Genomic DNA, 24,708 nt, shown 5'->3' with positions numbered 1-24,708 from the left:
TATGTTGTAAAAGTGATTGAATGGGATGTTGATGATGGTGTTTCCGCCCCGAATCCGAGATTCAAAGACATCACGACTCTTGATGAGAAAACTGGACAGATCACTATAACTCATTTAAATGCCGAACATAGCGGAGAATATACCATTGACATCAACAGTGAAAAACAGGAACAAAGATTTAAATTGGAAGTGTTGGGTGAGAGGATATTGATTATTCTATTCATTAATATTAATAGTGTAAAAAGACTGTATTATTTTTTTATTAATATTATGGTTGTTTTGCTTTACCTCACATACAACAATGTCAGATTGTAATACCATGTTTCTTTCATATTTACCTGATAGTCCAAAGTACTGCCAAGAAAATGCCAAAGCACTGCCAAGTTACATGTCTGAAAAACACTGTATTATTATTGTACCTTTTTTTTTCAGCATTTGGCTTTGGTTTAAAGTACCATGGTATTACAAACAGACATAATCAGGAGAAAATATTCCCCTAAGGATTGGGACACCACTACCATGACGTCAGACGCCGTCATTCGTTGTCTAGCTCTTACAATACACACATATACTGGTGTGCTGGTGTGCATTCGAGCCTTTAATTATCGTTCTGTATTACAGTTTTTCTCAGTTGCTTTGGTACATTTCTCGAATCATCCTTGAGATTTGCAAAACAGTAAGTGCATTTCTCAAAACAACTCGTACAAATAGCAAAACACAATGGATTACCTGCAAAAGCCAGTCTCTTGCTCAAAATCTTTAGTTCATCTCTCAAAAATAAATATCTGTGTCAATAAACATGTCAGTGCCATCATAATGACAAGTCCTTGTGTCATAGTTTATGGATAAGACAGTCAAATCGCTTAGTCATGTTGTCAATATCACTGATGTATGTTCTGATGTAAACTACTGAACAGTATGCCATATGCCTATGTATGCCATATATCCATTTCAAAAGTATACATTTACACATTACTGTATGTGGGATATTGACTGAAAGAGACTGGATAGAATTCCCAGTTACACTTTTACTAGTGGTCTAACCAAAAAGAACAAAACAAAATGTTTTTGTGATATAGAAAAGGAAAAGGAAATATGGGCACAAAGATAAAAATAAGTCAATTTTCAGAATTTGTAACTCTTGTGGTGTCTTCTGTCTATACAGTATAAGCTTTCGAGCTGAAGATTCATGAGATGAACCTTTGAGCTATTTCAGAGAAATGGTTTATCATTGGTTTATCATCTGCATTCTCTTCATTAGTAAAGATTCACTTGCACAATTCATGCCAAATTTACAAAAAGTCTAATAATAATGTGTAAAAATAAAGATAAAAAGTGTGCTTGGCAGTTTGTGACAACTAGATTAACCATTTTGCATTTAATGACCTATACGATAAACTTAAGACTAGATGTTTTAAGAGGTAAGACTATTGCACAGAAAACTGTATAATACATTTTGAGCAACATGACTTTAGCAAATGATAATGTAGGAAACCACGGATAAATGTGCACAATCAATTGCATGAATGTACAAAAACGATCGCAACTTGTTCAAAAGAATGAGAAACTGGTTTTATGATCTGTATAAATGACTAGATGATGTGGAGGTTGTACAAGTAGTTTTGAGAATATCATTTCTGATTTGAAAAATGCACCAAAGTGACTGAGAAAAACTGCTTACTAACACATACACACACATATCGCACAGCTCACACAAAGAGGAGACAATAAACTTGTCAACGCTGCCCCACGACTTTTATTAAATACAGTTTAAATACTGAATCGCTACATTATATTTTCCAGCGACGAGAGGATACAATCGCTGTTTTTAAGTTAACTCACTCTAAAAAGTTAATTGAAATGAATTTCTAATTAATGGGGGGATAAGCCCCCATCAATGTCTACGGCAGTTATCGCCCTGATCAGACATATGCTGTGGCACTATCATGCAGTCTGTAATATGACGTTAGCAAATATTAGCGATTTTTTGCTAACGTTTCTTTGAGTAACATTACCATTAATATGAACTCACAATTTAGTGTAACATAAAACAATTGATTACTTTTCATTAAATTCTTTGTTAATGCCAAAAAAAAACGTCTAAGGTTACGTATGTAACCCTGGTTCCTCGAAGGAACGAGACGCTGCGTCGAGAACGATTGGGGAACGCGTCCAGCGTGACGTCTCTGAATAATATGTATAATCAGTCCAAAGGAAGGGCGAGACGTCATAGGCGGGTGACGTCAGAGACCAGGAAGCATAAAAGCAGGAGAGGCACAGCCGGCCCCAGCCTCAAAGGATGAAGCAAGCGCCAGCCAGAGATGCCGGAAGTGTGGCACTGCGACGCAGCGTCTCGTTCCTTCGAGGAACCAGGGTTACATACGTAACCTTAGACGTTCCTCTTCAGGAACTCGAGCTGCGTCGAGAACGATTGGGGAACGAGAATGCCCACGCCACCAGACTTACAAATCTCTGCCAGTGTGGGAAACTGCACAGCTAGGACGAGAGAACAGAGGGGCCTGGAGCGGCTCGTAAATCTAGACCGTAAAATCTTACGAAGGTCAAGGGCGTGGACCACCCCGCAGCCTCGCAGATGTCACGCATAGAGACACCTGCTAGGAAGGCCTTGGAGGCCGCCACACTTCTAGTGGAGTGAGCCTTGACCCCCAGGAGAGGGGAGATCAGAGGACTTGAGGCTTAGGACAGCATCCTGATCACCGCTTAGCATAAGCTTCTACTGGCCGGAGGCCTCAGCCTCAGCACACCATGGAGGAAACATGTAACCAGAGGGTTTCTGCTCACTGACTGGCCACCGAGAGGGGCGTGGTAGGCCACCATGGCCGCCACGTAGACCTTCAAGGTGGAGTGGGTCAACCCTGCGGAGAGCCTGCAGGAACTCCAGCACTGTACCATCCGGGCAGTTAACTGGGTCGAGCTGGCGGTCTCCGCACCAAGAAGTGAAAAGCTTCCACTTCAAGGCATACAGTTTCCTCATTGAGGGAGCTCTGGATTGGAGAACGGTCTTACAACCTCGGTTGAGAGACCGGAAGCTAAGAGTTGTGCCTCCTCAGAGACAACACCTACAGCCTCTAAGCTCCATGCGGGGGCGCACCCTCCGCCTGCGAGAGGAGATCTCTCCTGACGGGAACCTCCCATGGAGTGCCATCAAAAAGAGAAATCAGGCCCAGGAACCATACCCGGCCCGTCCAGAACGGGGCTACTAACAGCAGCCGGACTCCGTCCCGGCACACTCTCTCCAGAACTCCCGAGAGCAGAGCAATCGGGGGAAAATGTACAGATGAAGCCTCGGCCATGTCGTGTACCATGGCGTCCAGCCCCAGTGGAGCTGGATGAGTCAGAGGAAGCCAGAGGGGACAGTGCGATGTCTCTCGAGTCGCAAACAGATCCACCCGAGTCTGGCCAACATTTCCAACTCTGCTTCATCACCTCAGTGTGAAGCCGCCATTCCCCGGGCCTCGGCCCCTGCTCAACAGGATGTCTGCTCCCATATTAAGATGCCCAGGAATGTGAACTGCTCTGAGCAAGAGGAATTCGTCCTGGGCCCACACAAGGATCTGGTACGCTAGTTGTATAAACGGGGTGAGTGCAGACCTCCTTGGTGGTTGATGTAAGAGACCACCGCTGTGTTGTCGGTGCGCACCAACACATGGTGACCTCTTAGGTCTGGGAGAAATTAACGAAGTGCACGAAGCACGGCCAGCATCTCCAGGCAGTTGATGTGCCATGTCAGATGGCGACCACTCCACAGACCACGGGCAGGGTGGCCACTCATGACCACACCCCAGCGGGTGAGGGACGCATCCGTCGCTAGCATCACGCGGCGACAAGGAGCTCCCAGCACCAGGCCCTGGGACAAGAACCAAGGATTCCTCCACATTTCCAAGGCACGTAGGCAGCGCCGCGTGACCTTTAGCATGCGAAGTTGGTTTCCCCTCAGGGAGAACCCCTTGGTCTTGAGCCACCATTGTAGGGGTCTCATGTACAGCAGGCCAATAGTATTCACGTTGGACGCAGCTGCCACCAGACCCAGCAATCTCTGTGACTGCTTGACAGTGAGTGACCGGCCTTCTCACACTCTCGCGACTGCAGTGAGGATCGACTCGATCCGAGCAGGTGACATACGTGCCTGCATCGTGGTCGAATCCCACACCATGCCCAGATAAGTGGTTCTCTGAACTGGAGAAAGCACACTTTCCTTGGCGTTAAGTCTTAACCCCAGCTCTTTCATGTGAGCGAGAACGACACCTCGGTGCCGACCCGTCATCTGCTCAAATTGAGCTGATATCAACCAATCGTCAATGTGGTTGAGTCGTGAAAGTGTGGGGTGAGAGTGCAAGGCCAGTGGAAGATCCTTATTGGTAGGCTTTTGCCCCCAAAAGCAAACCTCAGGAACTTCCGATGAAGAAGGATGGAGATAAGTGCATCTTTTGATAGATCGTGACACACGAGTCCTCGGACTTGGCCTGTGCAGGTGTGCTAAACTTCAGTCCCCTGACTTAGAGGTTCAAAGCACAGATCTAGAAAAGGACACAACACCTCATCCTTCCTCGGAGCAGTGAAGGACCGGCTGTAGGACCCGGACTCTGCAACCCAAGGAGGGACCACCTCGATGGTCTCCATCCTCAGAGAGAGTCTACTTCTGTTCCATTTCCAGAGCCTGCTTGGGGCCCACCAGAACTGGATTCTGTGGCCTCTCACTACAGTGTGCAGGACCCACTGAGACACATTTGGCAGTAGTTTTCACACTGCAATATAGTCTACTAAGGGAATCAGCCTCTCAAGACTGATCTCTGGTTGCATCAGAGCAATAAGCTCGGTGCCCTGAAGCGGCGCACCGGCAGGAGACGGCCGAACTAGCTGCTCTGGAAACCTCCCAGGAGGTCGCGATCCTCTTAGCACCACTACGTTTCCGGGCGGTAACTGAGAGAAGCGCTCGCTGGAGACCGCTGCGCCCTGGAACACCGGCAGGGTTGGCAGATCGATCTCCTGAGGGCACTGAGGAGAGACGGGCACCGTGTAATGCGGTGTACACCGCTCTTCCCCAGAGGGGCCTGCCCTCCGAGGTCTTGAGCCGCAGCATCAGGACTATCATAACTGAAGTCTCCTAAAAACGACGGTCCTCAGACCCATATCGTCTGTCAGGAAGACTAGACCAGAGCCTGCTCGGGGCAGGACCCCGTGAAGTACACTTGGCAGGGGCTCCCACACCGCCATGTGACCTCCTAAGGGAACCAGTCTCGCGAGACTGGCCTCTGGTGCGCCTAGAGTCACTAGCTCGGTGCCTTGAAGCGGTGGACCGGCAGGGGATGACCGTACTAGCTGCTCTAGAGACCTCCGTAGAGGTAGCGAGCCTCTCAGCACCGCTACGTTTCCGGGCGGTAACTGAGAGAAGCGCTCGCCGGAGATCGCTGCGCCCTGGAACAACGGCAGGGTTGGCAGAATGATCTCCTGAGGGCACTGAGGAGAGACGGGCACCGTGAAATGCGGTGTACACCACTCTTCCCCAGAGGGAGCTGGCCCTCAAAACGTCCTAGGCGTCAGGACGTTATGATGAAGGCTATCCAGCGAAAACAACAGTCCGTAGAACTGCTTTCCACTAGAAGCCTTCGGCCTGGGAGCGCCACTTTGACTCTAGCGTCTGCGGAGTACAAAAGTGACACCCCCGGCACGTGGGGCTGGAACACTTTGGGACTGCTCCGCCCAGCAGCCCCTGACCGCCTCAACCTCCTCAGAGGAAGAGCGGTACACACGTGTTCTCACAAAAGAAATCACATCCCTAGAGCCCCTGTACATCTAATTTCACATAGTCAGATAAATATGTCATTTTATTCCTTAGAATTAAATGTAGTCAGCAACCAGACTAGTCAACGCGATCTGGTGTAGAAAAAATCACATAAAAATTAAACCATGTAATACACGCGTTGCCTCGGCAGCGCTCATGTCTTTTTTATATATATATATTATTTTATGCTACTCAGTCACACAAATAACATAAATCTCCTCAGAGAAATATGGATGCTGCAGCGAGCTGTCTCAGAGGGTGAAGAAACTGCAGCGCTGGTTTCCAAGCCTCGAGAATGAGCTCTAGATCGTGAACACGGGTGGAGATAGGACGAGCCGTCTCCAACCCGTTCGCCAGATCATGTGCGATTCCTGCTATCGCGGTCGCCGCCATGCCTCAGCAACAGCGAGACTGCGACCGCAAGATCGCATGCACGGACACACTCCTCAGAGCGTGCCCGGCGAGAGAGCATGCAGCAGCAGCGAGCTGTCTCAGAGGGCGAAAGAACCGCAGCGCTGGTTTCCAGGCCTCGAGCACGAGCTCTAGATCTAGTGAACACGGGCGGAGATAGGACGAACCGTCTCCAACCCGTTCGCCAGATCATGTGCGATTCCTGCTATTGCGGTCGCCGCCGTGCCTCAGCACCAGCGACCGCAGGATCGCATGCACGGACACACTCCTCAGAGCGTGCCCGGCGAGAGCGGAGCGCTTTACAGTGAGAAAAAGCACAGTCAGCCCCCCGAGAGCTGACTGCGCGAGCTCCACTCTTTATTAATGCTGCTTATGTTAATATTAGGCATAACATGCTTGTGTAACTGGTGCTTGTGTGACTGGTGCTTGTTTGACTGGCGAGCTCATCGACGCCTATCCACATCAATCTCCTCAGAGAAAGACAGGCAGCGCCGTCGCGCCCTCTCATCGGCGAGAAAGTACCGCAAACGCGGGCTTCCGACCACCGAGAGCGGGCGCCGGATCTGGTGGCTAAGAAAGAAGATAGGGACTTGCCCGTCTTACATTCCTTCCAGCAGATCCGAAAGCGAGTCCCGCGAGCACAACCACCGTTTTGCCTCGGCGAAAACGGGACTGACACCGCGAGAAACGCCAGTGAAAGCTCTCTCCTCAAAGAGAGCCTTCTGAGAGTGAAGCAAAGGCTCGCATCGCAGCCGTCAACTCCCTCGAGAGCTGACACTGCGCGCTTCACTCTCAAGCAGACAACACACGAGCTGCGTGTGTCCCTACCCTTTTTTTTTGGCAGGGAAAAACACACAGCCTGAGCGCTGCCTGCTCTCGCCCAAAACTTCTCTTGATTGAAGCTTTGACAATGGAGTTTATCAGTGGACAAACGACACTAAATAAGACTCACAAACAAATAGTGGCTGACACACACACAGAGCGCTTGCTGAAGACACAAGGCTGGGGCCGGCTGTGCCTCTCCTGCTTTTATGCTTCCTGGTCTCTGACGTCACCCGCCTATGACGTCTCGCCCTTCCTTTGGACTGATTATACATATTATTCAGAGACGTCACGCTGGACGCGTTCCCCAATCGTTCTCGACGCAGCTCGAGTTCCTGAAGAGGAACTTACATTTATGTGTCTTTTTGTTCGCTGTAGCAGCCATGTTTCCAAAATAATTCATACCCCTTCGTTTGAAGTGTGGTACCGTAAAATCTTCGTTTGAAGGGCTATCTGGCCCTTCCCCTTAACCCTACCCCTCCAACCAAAAGAATCGACACACCACTACCCCTTCACGTGAACGCGCGGAAAGGGGTAGAATTGGGATTGGGCCTTATACTGTGTGTGGTAAACATGGGAAGGGAAATGAAAGATTTCATGAATTAAGAATTCATACTATTTATTAATTTGTTCCCTTATTTCAGTTGAACCATGGGTTATTTAGGGGACAAAATTATTGGAAAATGGATAATTGCCACAAATTAATAAATTGTAGGAATGAATTAACAAATTGTAATCTATCTGTCCTGTGTCCCGCAGCCCTGCACAGCGAACGATATGAAACAATTATCTGAGGAAATGACTTCGTAGGGAAAGTCGTGGCCTAGTGGTTAGAGAGTTTGATTTCTAACCCTAGGGTTGTGGATTTAAATCTTGGGCCGGCAATACCATGACTTAGGTGCTCTTGAGCATGGCGTTGAACCCCCAACTGCTCCCCGGGTGTGTGTGTGTGTGTGTGCACTTTGGATGGGTTAAATGCAGACCATGAATTCTGAGTATGGGTCATCATGTCACTTTTTTTTTCACTTTGTTACTAAATTTCTATTGGTTTTCATGTTGAAGAACATTTGTTTTGTGAAAGTGAAAGTCGTGACATACGCCAAGTATGGTAACCAATACTCGGAATTGATGCTCTGCATTTAACCCATCAAAGTGCATACACACAGTAGTGAGAACGAAGTGAACACACCATGAACACACACCCGGAGCAATGGGCAGCTATATATCAAGCGCCCGGGGGTTCAGTGCCTTGCTCAAGGGCACTTCAGTCATGGGTACTGAGGGTGGAAGAGAGCACTGTTTGTTCACTCCCCTCCACCTACAACTCCTGCTAGCACCGAGACTCAAACCTGCAACCTTCTGGTAACTAGCCCAGCTCTCTAACCATTATGCCATAACTGCCCCAAAGTCTTTGTCAGAAGAAACTTTAAACCACATTAAAAGCTTAATTAGTACATTGTGAATGAATGATTATACATTTATACGGTCACCATCATTCACAGCTGAGCATGAGCCACATGCAGCCCAACAATACATCGGTTAACCAACCATTGACAGCCTTAATCGATTGCATCTCTTATCGACAATTAATCGATGACATACCTAATTAGTATTGCAGCATTATTATCTGGTGCCATCATATTGTACTCTAACAAGACTTCTTTAAAGTTAGTGTTGTTATTTTACATTTCTTAATTTTTTTTCTGTGGACTGGAACTTATGTTTTTTCTTTGTTTATTTCACAGCACCGGTCCCCAAACCTGTGATAAAAATAGAGAAGATTGAAGTTAACCCTGATGCGGTGTATTTAATATGTGAGTACAGTGAAACGATCATCTGGAAGAATTCTACTGGAGAAACACTGCAGGGTTCACCCCACTATCCGAATGGAAAACTTATCACAGTTGAAAAACAAGGAAATCCAGATTTCTTCTACACATGCACACTTGAGAATGCAGTGAGTGAGCGCACCAGTGATCCGGTCTATGAGAGAGATCTGTTTGAAGACAGCCTTTACTAGCAGTACAACATTATTAATCAGAGAGAACATGTTTAGCAATCTAATAAATCTCTGTGTAACTTTATTATCACCCTTTTCCTGATTATAATTCCTTTTCATGACACTATTATTGTGAAATCTTTTAAAACATTTGAAATGTGTTTTCTAATATTCTGTGCATTGCTTTGTAAATCCGAAAACACACATTTATGAATAACATGAATGTCCTCAATATATGAATGAATACGAATACATATGAAAATAATATTTTTTGTTCAAGGAAGGACAATATAATAATTTCTTAATGGCACCATAGCTTTGCTTTTGGACTGGGTGAAGAGTAGATGATGTATTCTTTTCTGTTAAATTTAGATACCTATGCAATGGGATTGATTTGTTTTTCTTCAGGGAATGCATGAACTAATTACATGGTAAGCCTATATATTGAATGTAAATCATTTTAAATAAAATCATCTGGCAAAAGTAAAACGTGTTAAGATTTTTTAAATTCATAAATTCAAATTCAGGAGGAGATTTAGGGTATCTTCAGAAAAGTATTTCAGTTGGGAATTTACAATGATAATGTTTTCCCTGCTTTTCTCAGTTGAAATAAAAATTATCTTTCTCTGGTGCACTTTTTTTTTAAATACTTGCAGCTCCAAAATTTTGTTAAAAACTCATTCCCTGGAGAATATTCCTCCAAAGAGCATCGCTTGATCAGATTCTTGAAGTAGCCTTAGATAAAAATGGTGTGTTATCTACGCTATACAGGCTGATTTCCTCCATTTCCACTTCCTCTCTCTCTTTTATTAAACAACAATGGGAGTCGGATCTCTGCCGAGACTTGGAACCAGATCCTGTCCCATGTTCATACCTCCTCTATTTGTACACATCATAGTCTTATACAATTAAATTTATTTCACCAAATTTACTGGATAAAAGTGAGTTTGGCAAAAATCAAACCTGGTATTGATCTTATCTGTGATCGTAGCCATCAGACCGCTGCAGATTTAATACATATGTTTTGGTTATGTCCATCCATATCTTCTTTTTGGCTTTCAATCTTTAATTGTTTTTCTTTAGTGACAGAGAAACAGATCGAGCCTTGCAGTTTGGTTGCACTTTTTGGACTTTCTTCAAATGTCACTGGTTTATCTGGAAATACTGCAAAGACTTTTGCATTCTTAACATTATAAGCTAGAAAGCACATTCTTCTGCTGTGGATACAGATATATTTTTTCATGATTCTCCTTTATCTGTATCCTGTTATAATTGTACAGGTTCAATAAACAGATTTTTAAAAGAAAGAAAGAAAGAAAGAAAACCCACGTTAAACCAAGGTCCTGACCCTCTGTGGTCACTAATGATCCCATTGCACTTGTGGTAAAGAGTCAAAATGTACTATGTAAACAACAACCAGTGTTTATGTTTTTATTTATTTTTTTATTATTATTATTTTTTAAAATATTTTATTCAAGATTCACATTTAAATGATTGGAACACAAATGATCTATTTTCTCTCATCTCAGAAGATTATGTCTGCTGTGCATCTGCCACGGTACCAAGGCTACTTTTAATGAACAAATAAAACAATTAGTTTTTTACCTCCATCCATTTACATCACCAGGATCCTAATATATCATATTTAAACATCTTAACAAAAATGATCAGAACACATATGATCAGAATTTAAACAAACTGTATTATGTATAGAAATGTATCCGATGTTATGTGTTCCTTCAGCCTTATATTCCCTGAATCTTATGATCCCTCAGCCCTAACTCTGCTAGAAGTGATGACAATAAACCCTCAAATGCAATATATGAGGTATATTAAGTATTTATAAATTGTAAAAAAAAATAAAAAAATAAACGCTATTTTATATTTATTATAGGCCTAATTAAAAATGTTTTGAAAACCACAACAATATGACTTAATGTTGAAAGTCAACTCCATCATTGGGCCATCACCACGGTGGTATAGGCCTATCCAACAATGTGAAAATGGTGAGATTGTCACGTGAAGCAACACAGAAAACAGGGAGAGATCCAATAGCAGGTAAGCAGTTTAATATAGGGCAAATCCAGAGGGGTAAGCAGTCCAAGCAGGGTCAAAACCAGAATATCCAACACCAAACATTAACAGGACACGAACACAGGGCAAGGCAAAGCAAGACAAGGGCAAGAGTTGACGGACATGTAAAACGCATTGACATTAAACAAGGACTCCGTAACAAGGACAGAAACAACCCAGGTGTTTAAAGACAAGTGCAAACGATGTAAGTGAAAACAGCTGAAAACAATGAACAGTGACGATAAGGGGAAGTGAGACCGCTAGTGGACACCCAGTGATACACAGACCAGACACACTGTGACATAACCCCCCCTCTAAGGAGCAGCTACCAGATGCTCCTCAGACACACCAAACAGAACAAAAAGGACCAGGAGGGAGGAGGACCGGAGGAGGTTCAGGGGGAGGGATGGGGGGCCAGACAAACTAAGGGGAACAGACAGAAACATAACAGAACTCAAATACACAAAACAGAAGTCCATAAAGGGCATGTTGAGGCGCCCACCAGGGCGGAGCAGAGGACCACCACAGCCGTGTGGTCAAGGCCAGAGCCCTCCAGGGCGGAGCGGAAGACCACCACGGCCTTGTGGTCAAAGTCAGAGCCCTCCAGGGCGGAGCGGAAGACCACCACGGCCTTGTGGTCAAAGTCAGAGCCCTCCAGGGCGGAGCGGAAGACCACCACGGCCTTGTTGTCAAAGTCAGAGCCCTCCAGGGCGGAGCGGAAGACCACCACGGCCTTGTAGTCAAAGCCAGAGCCCTCCAGGGCGGAGCGGAAGACCACCACGTCCGCGTGGTCACCGCCAGAGTCCCCCAGGTCGGAGCAGACGACCACCACGTCCTCGTGGTCAATGTCAAAGTCCCCCAGGGCGGAGCGGATGACCACCACGTCCTCGTGGTTGAGACAGGAGTCCCCCAGAACGGAGCCGCACACCACCCAGTGACTTGACTTGGCTCTGAAGGGTCATCGGTGACTGGCCCTTGCTCTGGAAGGTCCACTGGCACCCAACTTGACTTCGGAGGGTCCGCCGGAACCCGACTCGACTCCGTAGAGTCCACCGGAACCTGACCCGACTCCGGAGAGTCCACCGGAACCTGACCCGACTCCGGAGAGTCCACGGGAATCTGACTAGACTCTGGACTGTCTGTGAAGACCCGAGGTGCCTTGGCTTCGGGCACTGTCTCTGGAACGGTCTCGGGCACCGCCTCGGTCAAGGCATTGGGAGCGACCTCGGACACTGCATCGGGAATGGCCTCAGGCACCGCCAAGGTAACAGCCTCGGGAGCGGTCTCGGGCACCGCATCGGGAACAACCTCGGGCACCGCCTCGGCCTCCGGAACCGCCTCGGGCACTGCCTCGGCCTCCGGAACAGCATCGGTCACCGTCTCGGCCTCCGGAACAGCATCGGTCACCGTCTCGGCCTCCAGAACAGCATCGGTCACCGTCTCGGCCTCCAGAACAGCATCGGGCACCGCATCAGGCACCACCTCAAGCTCTGGAACAGCATTGGGTACCGCCTCGGCATCGGGCACCACCTCGGTCTCTGGAACAGCAACGAGCACCACCTCGACCTCTGGAACAGCATTGGGCACCGCCTTATCATCGAGCACCACTTCGGCCTTCGGAACAGCATCACCGTCTCGGCCTCCAGAACAGCATCGGTCACCGTCTCGGCCTCCAGAACAGCATCGGGCCCCGCATCGGGCACCACCTCGAGCTCTGGAACAGCATTGGGTACCGCCTCGGCATCGGGCACCACCTCGGTCTCTGGAACAGCAACGAGCACCGCCTCTGCATCGGGCACCACCTCGGCCTCAGGAACAGCCTCGGGCACCGCCTCGGCATCGGACACCACCTCGGTCACCGGAACAGCATCGGGCACCACCTCGGGCACCGCCTCGGGGACGGCAGCGGTCCGCTCGGGAATGTCCTCCTGGACTGCAGCCGCCCGCTCGGGAACGTCCTCCTGGACGACAGCGGCCCGCTCGGGAACGCTCTCCAGGCCTTGAGGAACGGTAGGCGCCCGTCTCCTCGTCCTCCGTCCTCTATGTCGGCGAATCGGTGGCACCTGGACTGGCGACTCAGGCGTTGAGTCGGCCATCTTGTGCTGTGGCACTGGGCTGGCGGCCATCTTGTGCTGTGGCTCTAAGCTGGCGGCCATCGAGTCCTTCTGTCACGTGAAGCAACACAGAAAACAGGGAGAGATCCAATAGCAGGTAAGCAGTTTAATATAGGGCAAATCCAGAGGGGTAAACAGTCCAAGCAGGGTCAAAACCAGAATATCCAACACCAAACATTAACAGGACACGAACACAGGGCAAGGCAAAGCAAGACAAGGGCAAGAGTTGACGGACATGTAAAACGCATTGACATTAAACAAGGACTCCGTAACAAGGACAGAAACAACCCAGGTATTTAAAGACAAGCAAACGATGTAAGTGGAAACAGCTGAAAACAATGAACAGTGACGATAAGGGGAAGTGAGACCTCTACTGGACACCCAGTGATACACAGACCAGACACACTGTGACAGAGATATAAAAATTTGATATTCTGAGACAAAAAAAAATAAAATTATATATATATATATATATATATATATATATATATATATATATATATATATATATATATATATGGTTAAAAATGTCTCAAATTAGCATAAAACGGCTGAGCTTCAGCTAAATCCTGGGAACCACATTCTACTTTCAGTTTTGTTTCAAACTGACTTCCTTTACGGTTTCTGTCTTCGCTTGGCCTCTGAGGCATGTTCCTCAAATACTTTCTGAAAAACTAAATCTAAAAGAAGAACACATAAAAGTTTACTTTGAAAAATGTCTCCTCTGAAATACTGGATGACCGTCATCTGCACTTTGTTCATCGCCATCGGAGCTGCTTCTGGTAAAGTTACTCAATATTTCACTATACATTTTCTCCATGACGAGGTGGTGGCTGCTCTTAGCTAAAGTTAGTTCAATGCTGTTTAGTTTTAAAACATATTATAATACTGTGTACAATTTACAAATACCACGGGACTGTGGTGTAAAGATTATATAAAGATATAGAACAGTCTTTGTTGTGGCCTAGTTTTGTGTAGTTTATAGTTTAGATTTTGATGCCTTGGTTATTTTATTATTACATGATAATAACAATCAGAGTAACGGTGTGACCTCTCCATCCTGGCTGAATTCACCCATTGGCCTCTGACCATCATGGCCTTCTAACAATCCCCATATCTGCTGATTGACTTCATCCTCTCCACCAGTAAGCTGGTGTGGGTCTGCATTCTGGCGCAATATGGCAGCCGTTGCATCATCCAGGTGGATGCTACACACTGGTGGTGGATGAGGAGATAGCCCTCACATTGTAATGTGCTTTGAGTGCCTAGAAAAGCACTATATAAATGTAAGGTATTATAATTATGTGTTCTGTTTATATGTGTGTGGTAGGTATATGATATATATCGTGTCTGAATATAGTTCATTATCGGGTACTTTTGTTGCCATGCTTTCCAGAAGCTATTAGTAACTATTATACAGAATTTTGCTAGGGGTGCACAATAAATATCAGAAGATAATTAATGCACATCTCATGAGTAAAACTTGTTTTCTAATCAGTAGTAAATTCCATCAGGTGTGTGATTTTGGATGATATTTAACGTGCACCCCTAAAATTAGTTTGTTGTATGTCAACTAATATACTCTTTCAATTGACAAACCAGGTCAAAAAGTGAAAAAAGTTTTTGTTGAAGTCGGTGGTAGAGTGTCTTTTCGTCCGACCAGCTTAAATCCACCTGTCACCAGCATTTTATGGAAACAAAGAAACGGTGAATCTGTTGTAAAAGCGATTGAATGGGATGCTGAAGATGGCGTTTTCATCCCGAATAAGAATTTCAATAACATCACAACTCTTAATAAGGAGACTGGACAAATCACTATAATTAATTTAACTGTTGAACGTAGTGGACTTTATACCATCGATATCAACCATAAAGAGGAGGAACAAAGATTCAAATTGGAAGTTTTGCGTAAGTGGATATACTTCACATTGATGCATTTACAGTGATTAACACAGATGGTAATCATATTGTACTCTAACAAGAAAAGTGGAACTTAACATGTTTTTTCTTTGTTTCTTTCACAGCACTGCTCCCCAAACCTGTGATAAAACTAGAGAAGTTTAAAGTTAACCCTGATGCGGTGTATTTAATATGCGAGTACAGTGAAACGATCATCTGGAAGAATTCTACTGGAGGCACACTGAAGGGTTCACCCCACAGTCCAAAAGGAGAACTTATCACAGTTGAAAAGCAAGGAAATCCAGATTTCTTCTACACATGCACACTCGAGAATGCCTTGAGAAATAGCACCAGTGATCCGGTCTATGAGAGAGATCTGTTTAAAGGTAAGCATCATGTGTCAGATTAGTTTTTATATTGAGGTGGTTCTGAGATCCTCTATCCACCTTATTTTGAAATGTGAAAATAGGTACTGTCACGTCGGTCAGAGGGCGCCAAGGAAAGAATAGGGTCTGGGTCCAAATGCAGGGAAGAATCTTTAATTTTAAAACTAAACAGGCAAAAATAAAAACAGAACCGGTAACAAGGACAAGAGCAGAATCAGAAAAGGGCAAAATGCAAACACGATTAACATCTAACAATCAATACAGCCAGACAGAGTAGTGTGTGAGACGAGAATATATAGTCCATGACAATGAGCAACAGCTGTGTGTGTGATTGAGAGACAGGTGTGCAGAGCGAAGGTAAATGAGTCCGGGAACAAGAGAGAAACATGGGTGAAGCAACTAAAACAATGATGAGGTAACAAGATTGGCGGGTAATAAAAGAAACAGGACAAAAGCACATGATACCAAACAAACACAACACTCACAGGAGAAAGTGACAGAAAGACAGAAGACTGTGACAGGTACGATGATATAATTCCTTATAATGTGATAAACTTCCGTTTCGCTAGCCATTAGTTAAGGAGCATAGGAGTGATAAAAATATAACTAAAATATATTTTTTATTTTGGATCATTGGAATTTGATTAATTATGTGTATCTTAAAATGAGAAGTTTAGAATTTAACAGTGTACAACAAAGTGCTAGTGTCATTCTTGAAAATGGCAAGGGCTCTTCACTGTGGAACTATATTGCCTTGTGTAACATTATTTTAACCCTTGAGGCATAAGTGTGGTCTGTCAATGCCTGGACTTTAGGCATCACTGAACTGAAAGAGCAATGGTTCAGTTTGTGCGGTCTCATGGCCACCTTGCCAATAATCTGCCAATAATCAATAATCAATTACTTAACATCGACTTGTTCTAAACCTGTATACATTTCTTTGTTCTACTGAACACAAAGGAGGATATTTGGAATAATGTTAATATAGAAACTATTCTTGGATCCTATTCACTTCCATAATATTATTTCTTATTACTATGGAAGTCAAAGGGACCCAAGATTTGCTTGGTAACAAACATTCTTCAAAATATCTTCCTTTGTGTTCAGCAGCAAAAAAGTAATGAATCAGAATCAGAATCAGAAAGAGCTTTATTGCCAAGTATGCTTACGCATAAAAGGAATTTGTTTTAGTGACATAAGCTTCCAGTTCACAGAGACAACAACACACAGAAAAAAAAAAAAAAAAGAGAGATTTACAAATTGGCAAATAAATAAGTGTATAAACAATTGTGCTATAAATGATAATGGAATAGGATTGAGTGAGATGCAGGGATGTTCTAGGATGGAGGGTTAACAAATAAAAATAAGGATATTGCACGTTTATAAGCATAAGTAGGGAACATTTAACTGTTCATGAGGTAGATTGCCTGGGGGAAGAAACTGTTCTTGTGCCTTGCTGTTCTGGTGTTTGCGGCTCTGAGGCGCCGGCCAGATGGCAAATGTTCAAAGATGGGATGACTTGGATGTGAGGGATCCAGAGTGATTTTCTGAGCCCTTTTCCTCACTCTGGATGTATACAGTTCTTGAAGGGTGGGCAGGGGAGCACCAATAATCCTTTCAGCAGTCCGAACAGTTCTCTGTAGTCTTCTGATGTCTGATTTTGTTGCTGAACCAAACCAGACAGTTATTGAAGTACAAAGGACAGACTCAATGACGGCTGAGTAGAACTGTTTCAGCAGCTCCTGTGGCAGGGTAAACTTCCTCAGCTGGCGAAGGAAATACAACCTTTGTTGGGCCTTTTTCACAGTGGAGTCAATGTGATTGTCCCACTTTAGGTCCTGAGAGATGGTGGTTCCCAGGAATCTGAATGACTCCACTGCAGTCACAGTGCTGTTCATGATGGTGAGTGGGGAAAGTGCAAGGGGGTTTCTCCTAAAGTCTACGATCATCTCCACTGTTTTGAGCGTGTTCAGCTCCAGGTTGTTAAGACTGCACCAGACAGCCAGATGCTCAATGTCTTGTCTGTAAGCAGACACATCACCGTCCTGGATGAGGCCGATGACTGTAGTGTCGTCTGCAAACTTCAGGAGCTTGACAGAGGGGTCTTTAGAGGTGCAGTCGTTGGTGTACAGGGAGAAGAGCAGAGGGGAGAGAACACATCCCTGAGGGGCACCAGTGTTGGTGGAGCAGCTGTTTGATGTGAATTTCCTCAGTCTCACTAACTGTTGCCTATCTGTCAGAAAGCTGGTGATCCACTGACAGATAGAGCTAGGAACAGAGAGCTGGGTCAGTTTGGTCTGAAGGGCTGTTGGGATGATGGTGTTGAAAGCCGAACTAAAGTCCACAAATAGGATCCTCACATAAGTCCCTGTTTTGTCCAGATGTTGCAGGATGAAGTGCAATCCCATGTTGATTGCATCATCCACGGACCTGTTTGCTCTGTAAGCAAACTGCAGGGGTTCCACAGGTTTGCAACAACCTGAGTAAGTAAATGACAGAATATTTATTCAAGCTATCCATCTTTGTGCTTTTATTTTAGGTTTCTACTGTTATCAACAACTTCAGCTTAGCACTAAATATTATTCATGCCCAAATAGGAGTGTCATCTATAAAGAAATTTGACAATTCCGCGCATACATGAAAAATAAGGTGTATTGTGTTTGGAAGTTTTATGTACATTCAAGTATTTGGACATTTCACACTTATAATGATCTGAATCTAAATGGAATAGAATTAAACAATTCATATCAAAGCAAATGACATTGGTTTGACAATTTAGAAAAATATATATATTTCAACTATTTTCTATTTGAATATACTTTAAAATGTAATTTATTCCTGTGATTTCAAATATATATTTTTAGCATCATTACTCGAATCACATGATCCTTCAGATATCATTCTAATATGCTGATTTGCTAATCAAAAAACATTTATTATTATTATGTTGAAAACAGCTAAATAGACTTATTTCATGTTTATTTAATGAATAGAAAGTTCAGAAGAATAGCATTTATCTGAAATAGAAATCATTTGTAACATTATAAATGTCTTTATCATCACTTTTGATCAATTTAAAGCATCCTTGCTAAATAAAAGGATTAATTTCTATACAAAATATTTGTAAATTAAAGTTATTCAGAAAAACATTATACTGCTCCAAGCTTTTGAATGGTATAGCTAGTGTATAATGTTACACAAGTTTTTTATTTCTGATACATGCTGACATTTTGATCTATCTATTCATCAAAGAATCCTGAAAATGTTTTACTCAATATTCAACTGTTTTAAATATTGAATAATAATAATAATAATAATAATAATAATAATAATAATAAAATGTTTCTTTAGCAGTAAATCAGTATGTTAGAATGATTTCTGAAGGATCATGTGACACTGAAGACTGGAGGAATGATGCTGAAAATACAGGTGTGGTTCACAGGAATAAATTACATTTTAAAATATATATTATGATAGAAAATTGTTATTTTAAATAGTAAATAAAGCATTGCAAGCTTGGTGAGCAGTAGAAACATCCAAAATCTTACTGTTCAAAAAAATCCTTATTTTGTGAAATGTTAAGTACATGGAACATTACATTTTCATCTATACTCTTTCATTTTATACAATATATTTGACCGTATATTAATCCAACATATGTTAATGGTTAATCTGTGAATCAATTGGTACAGATATTCAGCTATTTAGTATTTCAAAACTGTGTGTCAGAGAGAGAGCATTTAAGATGTCAGGCATTATTTTTTATTACAGTATGCCATGTGATACTGTAATCAATGGCCATACCATGGTAGAGCCCGGCAAATTACAGTATGTTATTCTTCATCAAAAAATATCAGGTAGTACAGACATACTGTGTCTAAAAAACCATTACTGCACGTCTGCTGGCTGTTTAGCATAGTAACATAATAGGCAGCAAATGGCATTGATGTATATCTTAATGCTAACAAAATACTTTATTGGCAACATACTTTGTTTCTACTTTCAAAATAAGTACAAACATTTAGGGCCATTTGGACTTTGTATCAAGTCAAATGGAAAGAGCTCATGTCATACAATTTGGTTTCTGTGATTGCTGATAGTTTTTACCAGGATATTGTTATCCAGTCATTTAGAGTGCATTATGAATCAGCTGTGCAAGTATATTATAAGTTAAGTGTCAGTTATATAAAGTATATTATGTTTATTCCTCATGTTCTTTTCCTTCAGAGAGTGCACCTTGGTGGATAGCTCTCATCGTCATCCTAATCTTGATACTGGCTCTCTTTGTTCTCCTGTATAAGGTCTGGTCAAGGTTTCATAGTAAGTTTCCTATTGTGTTTTTTTCTTTTAAGATATGTGTTTCTTGCTCTTATCGTGTTGTTTAAGAAGTTTAATACTGTCTATAAACTTGTACCCAGTGTAGACAGAAGTAGTGTACAGCAGTGGCCAGAAGTGATGTCCAGCATAGGAAGAATGATATCTTCATCCTTTAATCAAACATATTAATGTTATGTTGATGTAGATTTTCTAAGTGTATTGAGTAGTTGTACAAGTGTTTATTAAACTTGTAAGGTAATTTAAAGCAAATATTGTCAATGTTCCCCCTGGACATCACTTTTGAACGCCACTACTGTACATTTTGACATGAGACATTTCAAACCCTGCTTTTCATATTTTTTTTGGTCATTAGATTTTGTAATTAAAGGGGTCATATGACATTGCTAAAAAGAGCATTAGTTTGTGTATTTGGTGTAATGAAATTTGTTTATGCAGTTGAGGTCTAGGGCTTCTATACTTATACATGGCTAAAGTTTGAAAATACTGTAATAAGCACAAACTTGGCTACAATAATATGTAAATAACATGTAACTACATGATTTTGTTTTTGAGAAAACAATGTTCATGCGTAGTTAGTGAAAAACTTAAATTTTGAAGTCACTGAAATAAGGTCATAAAACACATACAGAATTTTTGTCAAACCTGGATCTTGTAGCCTAGAATTTTTCTTTCTAAATGATGTGAAAATCATCTTGTTTACTCTCAGAAAACAATAGATTGATTTAAATTTTCTAAGACACTTTTTGGGCCCTATTCTAACAATGTAAAGCAAAGTGTAAAGCGCACGGCGCAGGTGCACTCAGGCCAAGTTCAAATTCACTTTTGCTATTTTGACGACGAAAAAACTTTGGCGCTATTCTCTTAATGAGTAATGGGTGTTTTTTGGGCGTAACGTGCAATAAACCAATCACAGTCTCATCTTGAAGTCTATATATATATATACGCTGTTGCTCTGTGGACAACTCTTCAGTTGATCCACTCCACACCTCAGACAACATCCTCATTACTGCTAACCTAGCACTTAACTCCTGAAGTGGCACACACTCCAACGCAGGTTACCTTTCGACGGAACCTACGCTCACTCTCTCCATCTCGCCTATCTTCTGTGGTTTCATCCTCGCTTCCTGCACTCTCTCAGTTTTCAGCTCTGGACACGAACAGCGCTACGGACACTCTTTGCTCCACTTTAACATCTTGCTTGGACAACTTTTGCCCATTGTTGTCTAGACCAGCACGCACCGCCCCATCTGCCCCCTGGCTGTCCGAAGTTCTCCGTGAACATTGCTCTAAACTCAGGGCTGCAAAGAGGAAATGGTAGAAATCAAGAAACTCTACCGACCTCAGTGTGTATCAGTCTCTTTTGATTCTTTTTCTTTTTAAATTTTGACACCATTAATCACCAGATTCTCCTGTCCACCCTCAGAAAGATGGGCATCTCTGGAACCGCACTCCTGTGGGTTAAGTCCTACCTCTCTGACAGATCCTTCAGCGTGTCTTGGAGGGGTGATGTTTCTAAGTCACAACACCTTGCTACTGGGGTTTCTCAAGACTCAGTACTTGGACCACTTCTCTTCTCCATCTACATGACATCTTTAGGATCTGTCATTCAGAAGCATGGCTTTTCTTATAACTGCTATGCTGATGAAACCCAACTCTACTCTACTTCTCTTTCCAGCCAGATGATCCGACGGTAGCTGCTCGCATTTCAGCCTGTCTGAGTGACATTTCTAGCTGGATGAATGACCATCACCTTCAGCTTAACCTTACGAAGACAGAACTCCTGGTGGTTCCAGCTAACCCATTGCTTTATCACAACTTCTCTATACAGCTGGGTTTATCAACTATTACTCCTTTGAGGACAGCCAGAAACCTAGGAGTTGTGATGGATCATCAGTTAAGCTTCAGAGACCACACTGCTACCACGACCCAGTCCTGCAGGTTTGCCTTATACAACATTAGGAGGATTAAACCCTTCCTGTCACAGCAAGCAACCCAACTTTTTGTCCAAGCTCTTGTTCTCTCCAGACTGGACTATTGTAATGCTCTCCTGGCTCTTCCTGCATGTAGTGGCATGTGTGTCAAGCCTCTGCAAATGATCCAGAATGCAGCAGCGAGGGTTGTCTTCAATGAGCCAAAAAAAGCTCACGTTACTCCTCTCCTCATCAGGTTACACTGGCTACCAGCAGCCGCTCGCATCAAATTCAAGGTACTGATGCTTGCCTACAAGACGACCACTGGCACGGCACCAACTTACCTAAACTCACTGGTTAAATCTTATGTGCCCTCCAGAAGTTTGCTCTCTGCAAGTGAACGAAGCCTTGTGGTGCCATCCCAAAGAAGTTCAAAATCACTCTCACTGACCTTTTCCTGGACTGTGTCCAGCTGGTGGAATGACCTCCCAATCTCAGTTCGTACTTGTTGACCTGACTGCTTCTATTGTTCTCATTTGTAAGTCGCTTTGGATAAAAGCATCTGCTAAATGATTAAATGTAAATGTAAATATATATAATTAGCATACAAAAAATTATTATGCTTTGCAATCCTTTCATTTTTTATATTTGGTATGTTTGTGTGTTGCTGTGCGTCCCTGTGTTTAATAATCAGCGTGTATGCTCTTTAAATAACAAAAAAAAAAACATTGTGCCAGACTATAGACCAGGTTTGAGTTGGTCTATGGCGCAGTCTATTTTCAGCTCCTTAAAATAGCATTGTGCCAGCAATGCGCCTGAACACACCTTTTTTTTTTAGACCAGCACGCCTAAGGGCACACAAATGAGCGCAAATGCATTTGCTAATTAAAGAAGTGGTGCTAGATGGGAATATGCGAATGGCGCCGGACTGAAACTAGCAAACACACTTGCGGTGCGCCTTGCGTCACATTGCGCCGAGTGTATTATAGGGCCCCTTGTTTGTAAAAGTCGAGTTGGCGTCAACTATCATGAATATTATTGTGATTTACACCTGAGAAGACAAAGACCCGCATAATGAGCTGCATAATGAGCCATTCAGTCAAGTGTGTGACTGAGAGGGAAGATTACAAGAAAGAATGTGACGACAAAATACATTTTTTTTATATTTGTAGTTTATTTAGAATATATTTAAATATCCCACAAAATTATTTAAGATTCACTTGCAAGTGCAGTTAAACAGTTTATTAGGAACAATCAAAGCTGGCTTTCAAACTGAATTTTTAGCATTATTACTTCTAGTATTCTGATTTTCTACTCAAAAAAATAAATAAATAATAATTATATATATATATATATATATATATATATATATATATATATATATATATATATATATATATATATATATATATTATTAATGTTGAGAATATTGTTTTAATTTTTTTTTTAATTGAAAGAAAAGAGTTGTTTGTAACATTTATTGTATTAATTATTTTTATTTGTCATCACGTGTGTGCTAAATAAAAGTTTTAATTTCTATATATACTGACGGTAGCCGTGATTTTGCCAAGTAAGACGTGTTCCAGGATCAACATCTTTTGATGATCCTGGATCAACAGTACTATCCAGAAATACATACTTAATCCAATTCTTACCCCTAAACCTAACCCTACCCATAATTTATTCCTAAAATCAGAGGGAAATGATAGCTGATTAACAAGACTGTAGAAGAACCGAATCTTGTTTGTTAGCCTAAAACTGAAATTTCCTGAAAAGTTCATCCTTAATTATGATTGGTTGATTGGAATGATGTTCCAGGATCAACAAGGATGTTGATCCAGGAACATGTTGTACTTGGTGAAATCACGCTCACCATATACGGTTGGGACGGCTGTTGAATGGTATAGTGTATATTGTTACACTTGGAGTAAGACTGGAGTAATGATGCTGAAAATGTAGCTTTGATCACAGGAATACATTAAATTGTAAAATATATTCAAATAGAAAGCAGTTATTTTAAATAGTAAAAATTTTGAACAATATTACTGCTTTAGCAAACTGGTATTGACTGGTATTGTGTCATGTTGAAATGTATAACTGAACATCACATAACTAGCATTTCCAAGTGTATATTATTTATGAGCTCTTAAATAAACTAAATTATAAACTACATTATTAACATTATTTTGATGGTCACTGATACTAGTAGTACAGTAGAACATTTAGATGATGTAAATGAAACTTTATAATGTTTCACTAGATTATACATTTAGTCAGGAATTATAGTTTGGAAAAAAATCTAACTAGTAAAATATGTACACATTATGTGAAACCTAATACAAGTATATAAGTAAAAAAAAAAAAAAACACTCACTCATGTTTATGATCTCTGCTGGATTAAGGGATTCACTTTTTTTTTCTGAGGAAATCCAAAAATCAAATCCAGAGGTAATCCTCAGTGCATCTTCTTGGGATGATTTATGTGTTATTCCTTGTTTTATGGTGTCTCCTTTATCTATACACCTTTTACCTATTTATTTATTATTCTCAGGTAGGTAAACTATAATCATTCTAAAAGTACTTACCCCTTGCTCTGATTGGCCAGCTATCCAGCGCATTGTGATTGGCTGAATACCTCAAGCGTGTGACGGAAATGTTATGCCCCTTAACATACTGTGATGCTGTCTGCTGGCAGAATGACACAAAACCAATAAAACCTATTTCAAACTAGGCATTTGTTGCACACAGTGGGAACATAATTACTGATTAAAATGACTTATACTGTGTTTTTATGCATTGCATATCACGCTGTGTAAACATAAAAACATGTCTGCATTTGTGATCAGAGAAACAACAAACAAAAAGCACTACTCACAACTTCTCAAAACTCAATATAAAAGTTATGCGTTCTTTCTTTGTGTGAACATTTGGGCGGTGTTATGCAAATCTTCCC

The 24,708-nt window shown here is 42.5% G+C and overlaps 2 protein-coding genes across 6 annotated transcripts in view; both read left to right on the top strand.

Annotated features, from left to right (window-relative positions):
- The window catches only part of LOC127948884 (CD48 antigen-like), a 101,061-nt gene extending 91,537 nt beyond the window's left edge, over positions 1–9,524 (top strand). Inside the window, exon 3 of the mRNA XM_052545713.1 lies at positions 8,782–9,524. Within this exon, the coding sequence (XP_052401673.1) occupies positions 8,782–9,056 (275 nt within the window). The 3' untranslated portion in view covers positions 9,057–9,524. The remainder of the gene's footprint in view (positions 1–8,781) is intronic.
- Positions 9,525–13,805: 4,281 nt separating this feature from the next.
- Positions 13,806–24,708, top strand: part of LOC127948882 (SLAM family member 7) — a 104,010-nt gene continuing 93,107 nt past the window's right edge. For 2 of the 5 annotated variants that reach the window (XM_052545709.1, XM_052545707.1), the window contains exons 1-3: positions 13,807–14,004; positions 14,825–15,130; positions 15,247–15,507. In XM_052545709.1, the coding sequence (XP_052401669.1) occupies positions 13,938–14,004; positions 14,825–15,130; positions 15,247–15,507 (634 nt within the window). In that variant the 5' untranslated portion in view covers positions 13,807–13,937. Of the gene's footprint in view, positions 14,005–14,824; positions 15,131–15,246; positions 15,508–19,734; positions 19,828–24,708 lie in introns of all 5 variants that reach the window. The other 3 variants (XM_052545708.1, XM_052545696.1, XM_052545695.1) reach the window with 3 other exon arrangements.

The sequence above is a fragment of the Carassius gibelio genome, chromosome B1 (assembly GCF_023724105.1).
Source record: "Carassius gibelio isolate Cgi1373 ecotype wild population from Czech Republic chromosome B1, carGib1.2-hapl.c, whole genome shotgun sequence".
NCBI lineage: Eukaryota > Metazoa > Chordata > Actinopteri > Cypriniformes > Cyprinidae > Carassius > Carassius gibelio.
Note: the sequence above shows the minus strand (reverse complement) of the source record. Positions and strands in the feature narration are given on the sequence as shown.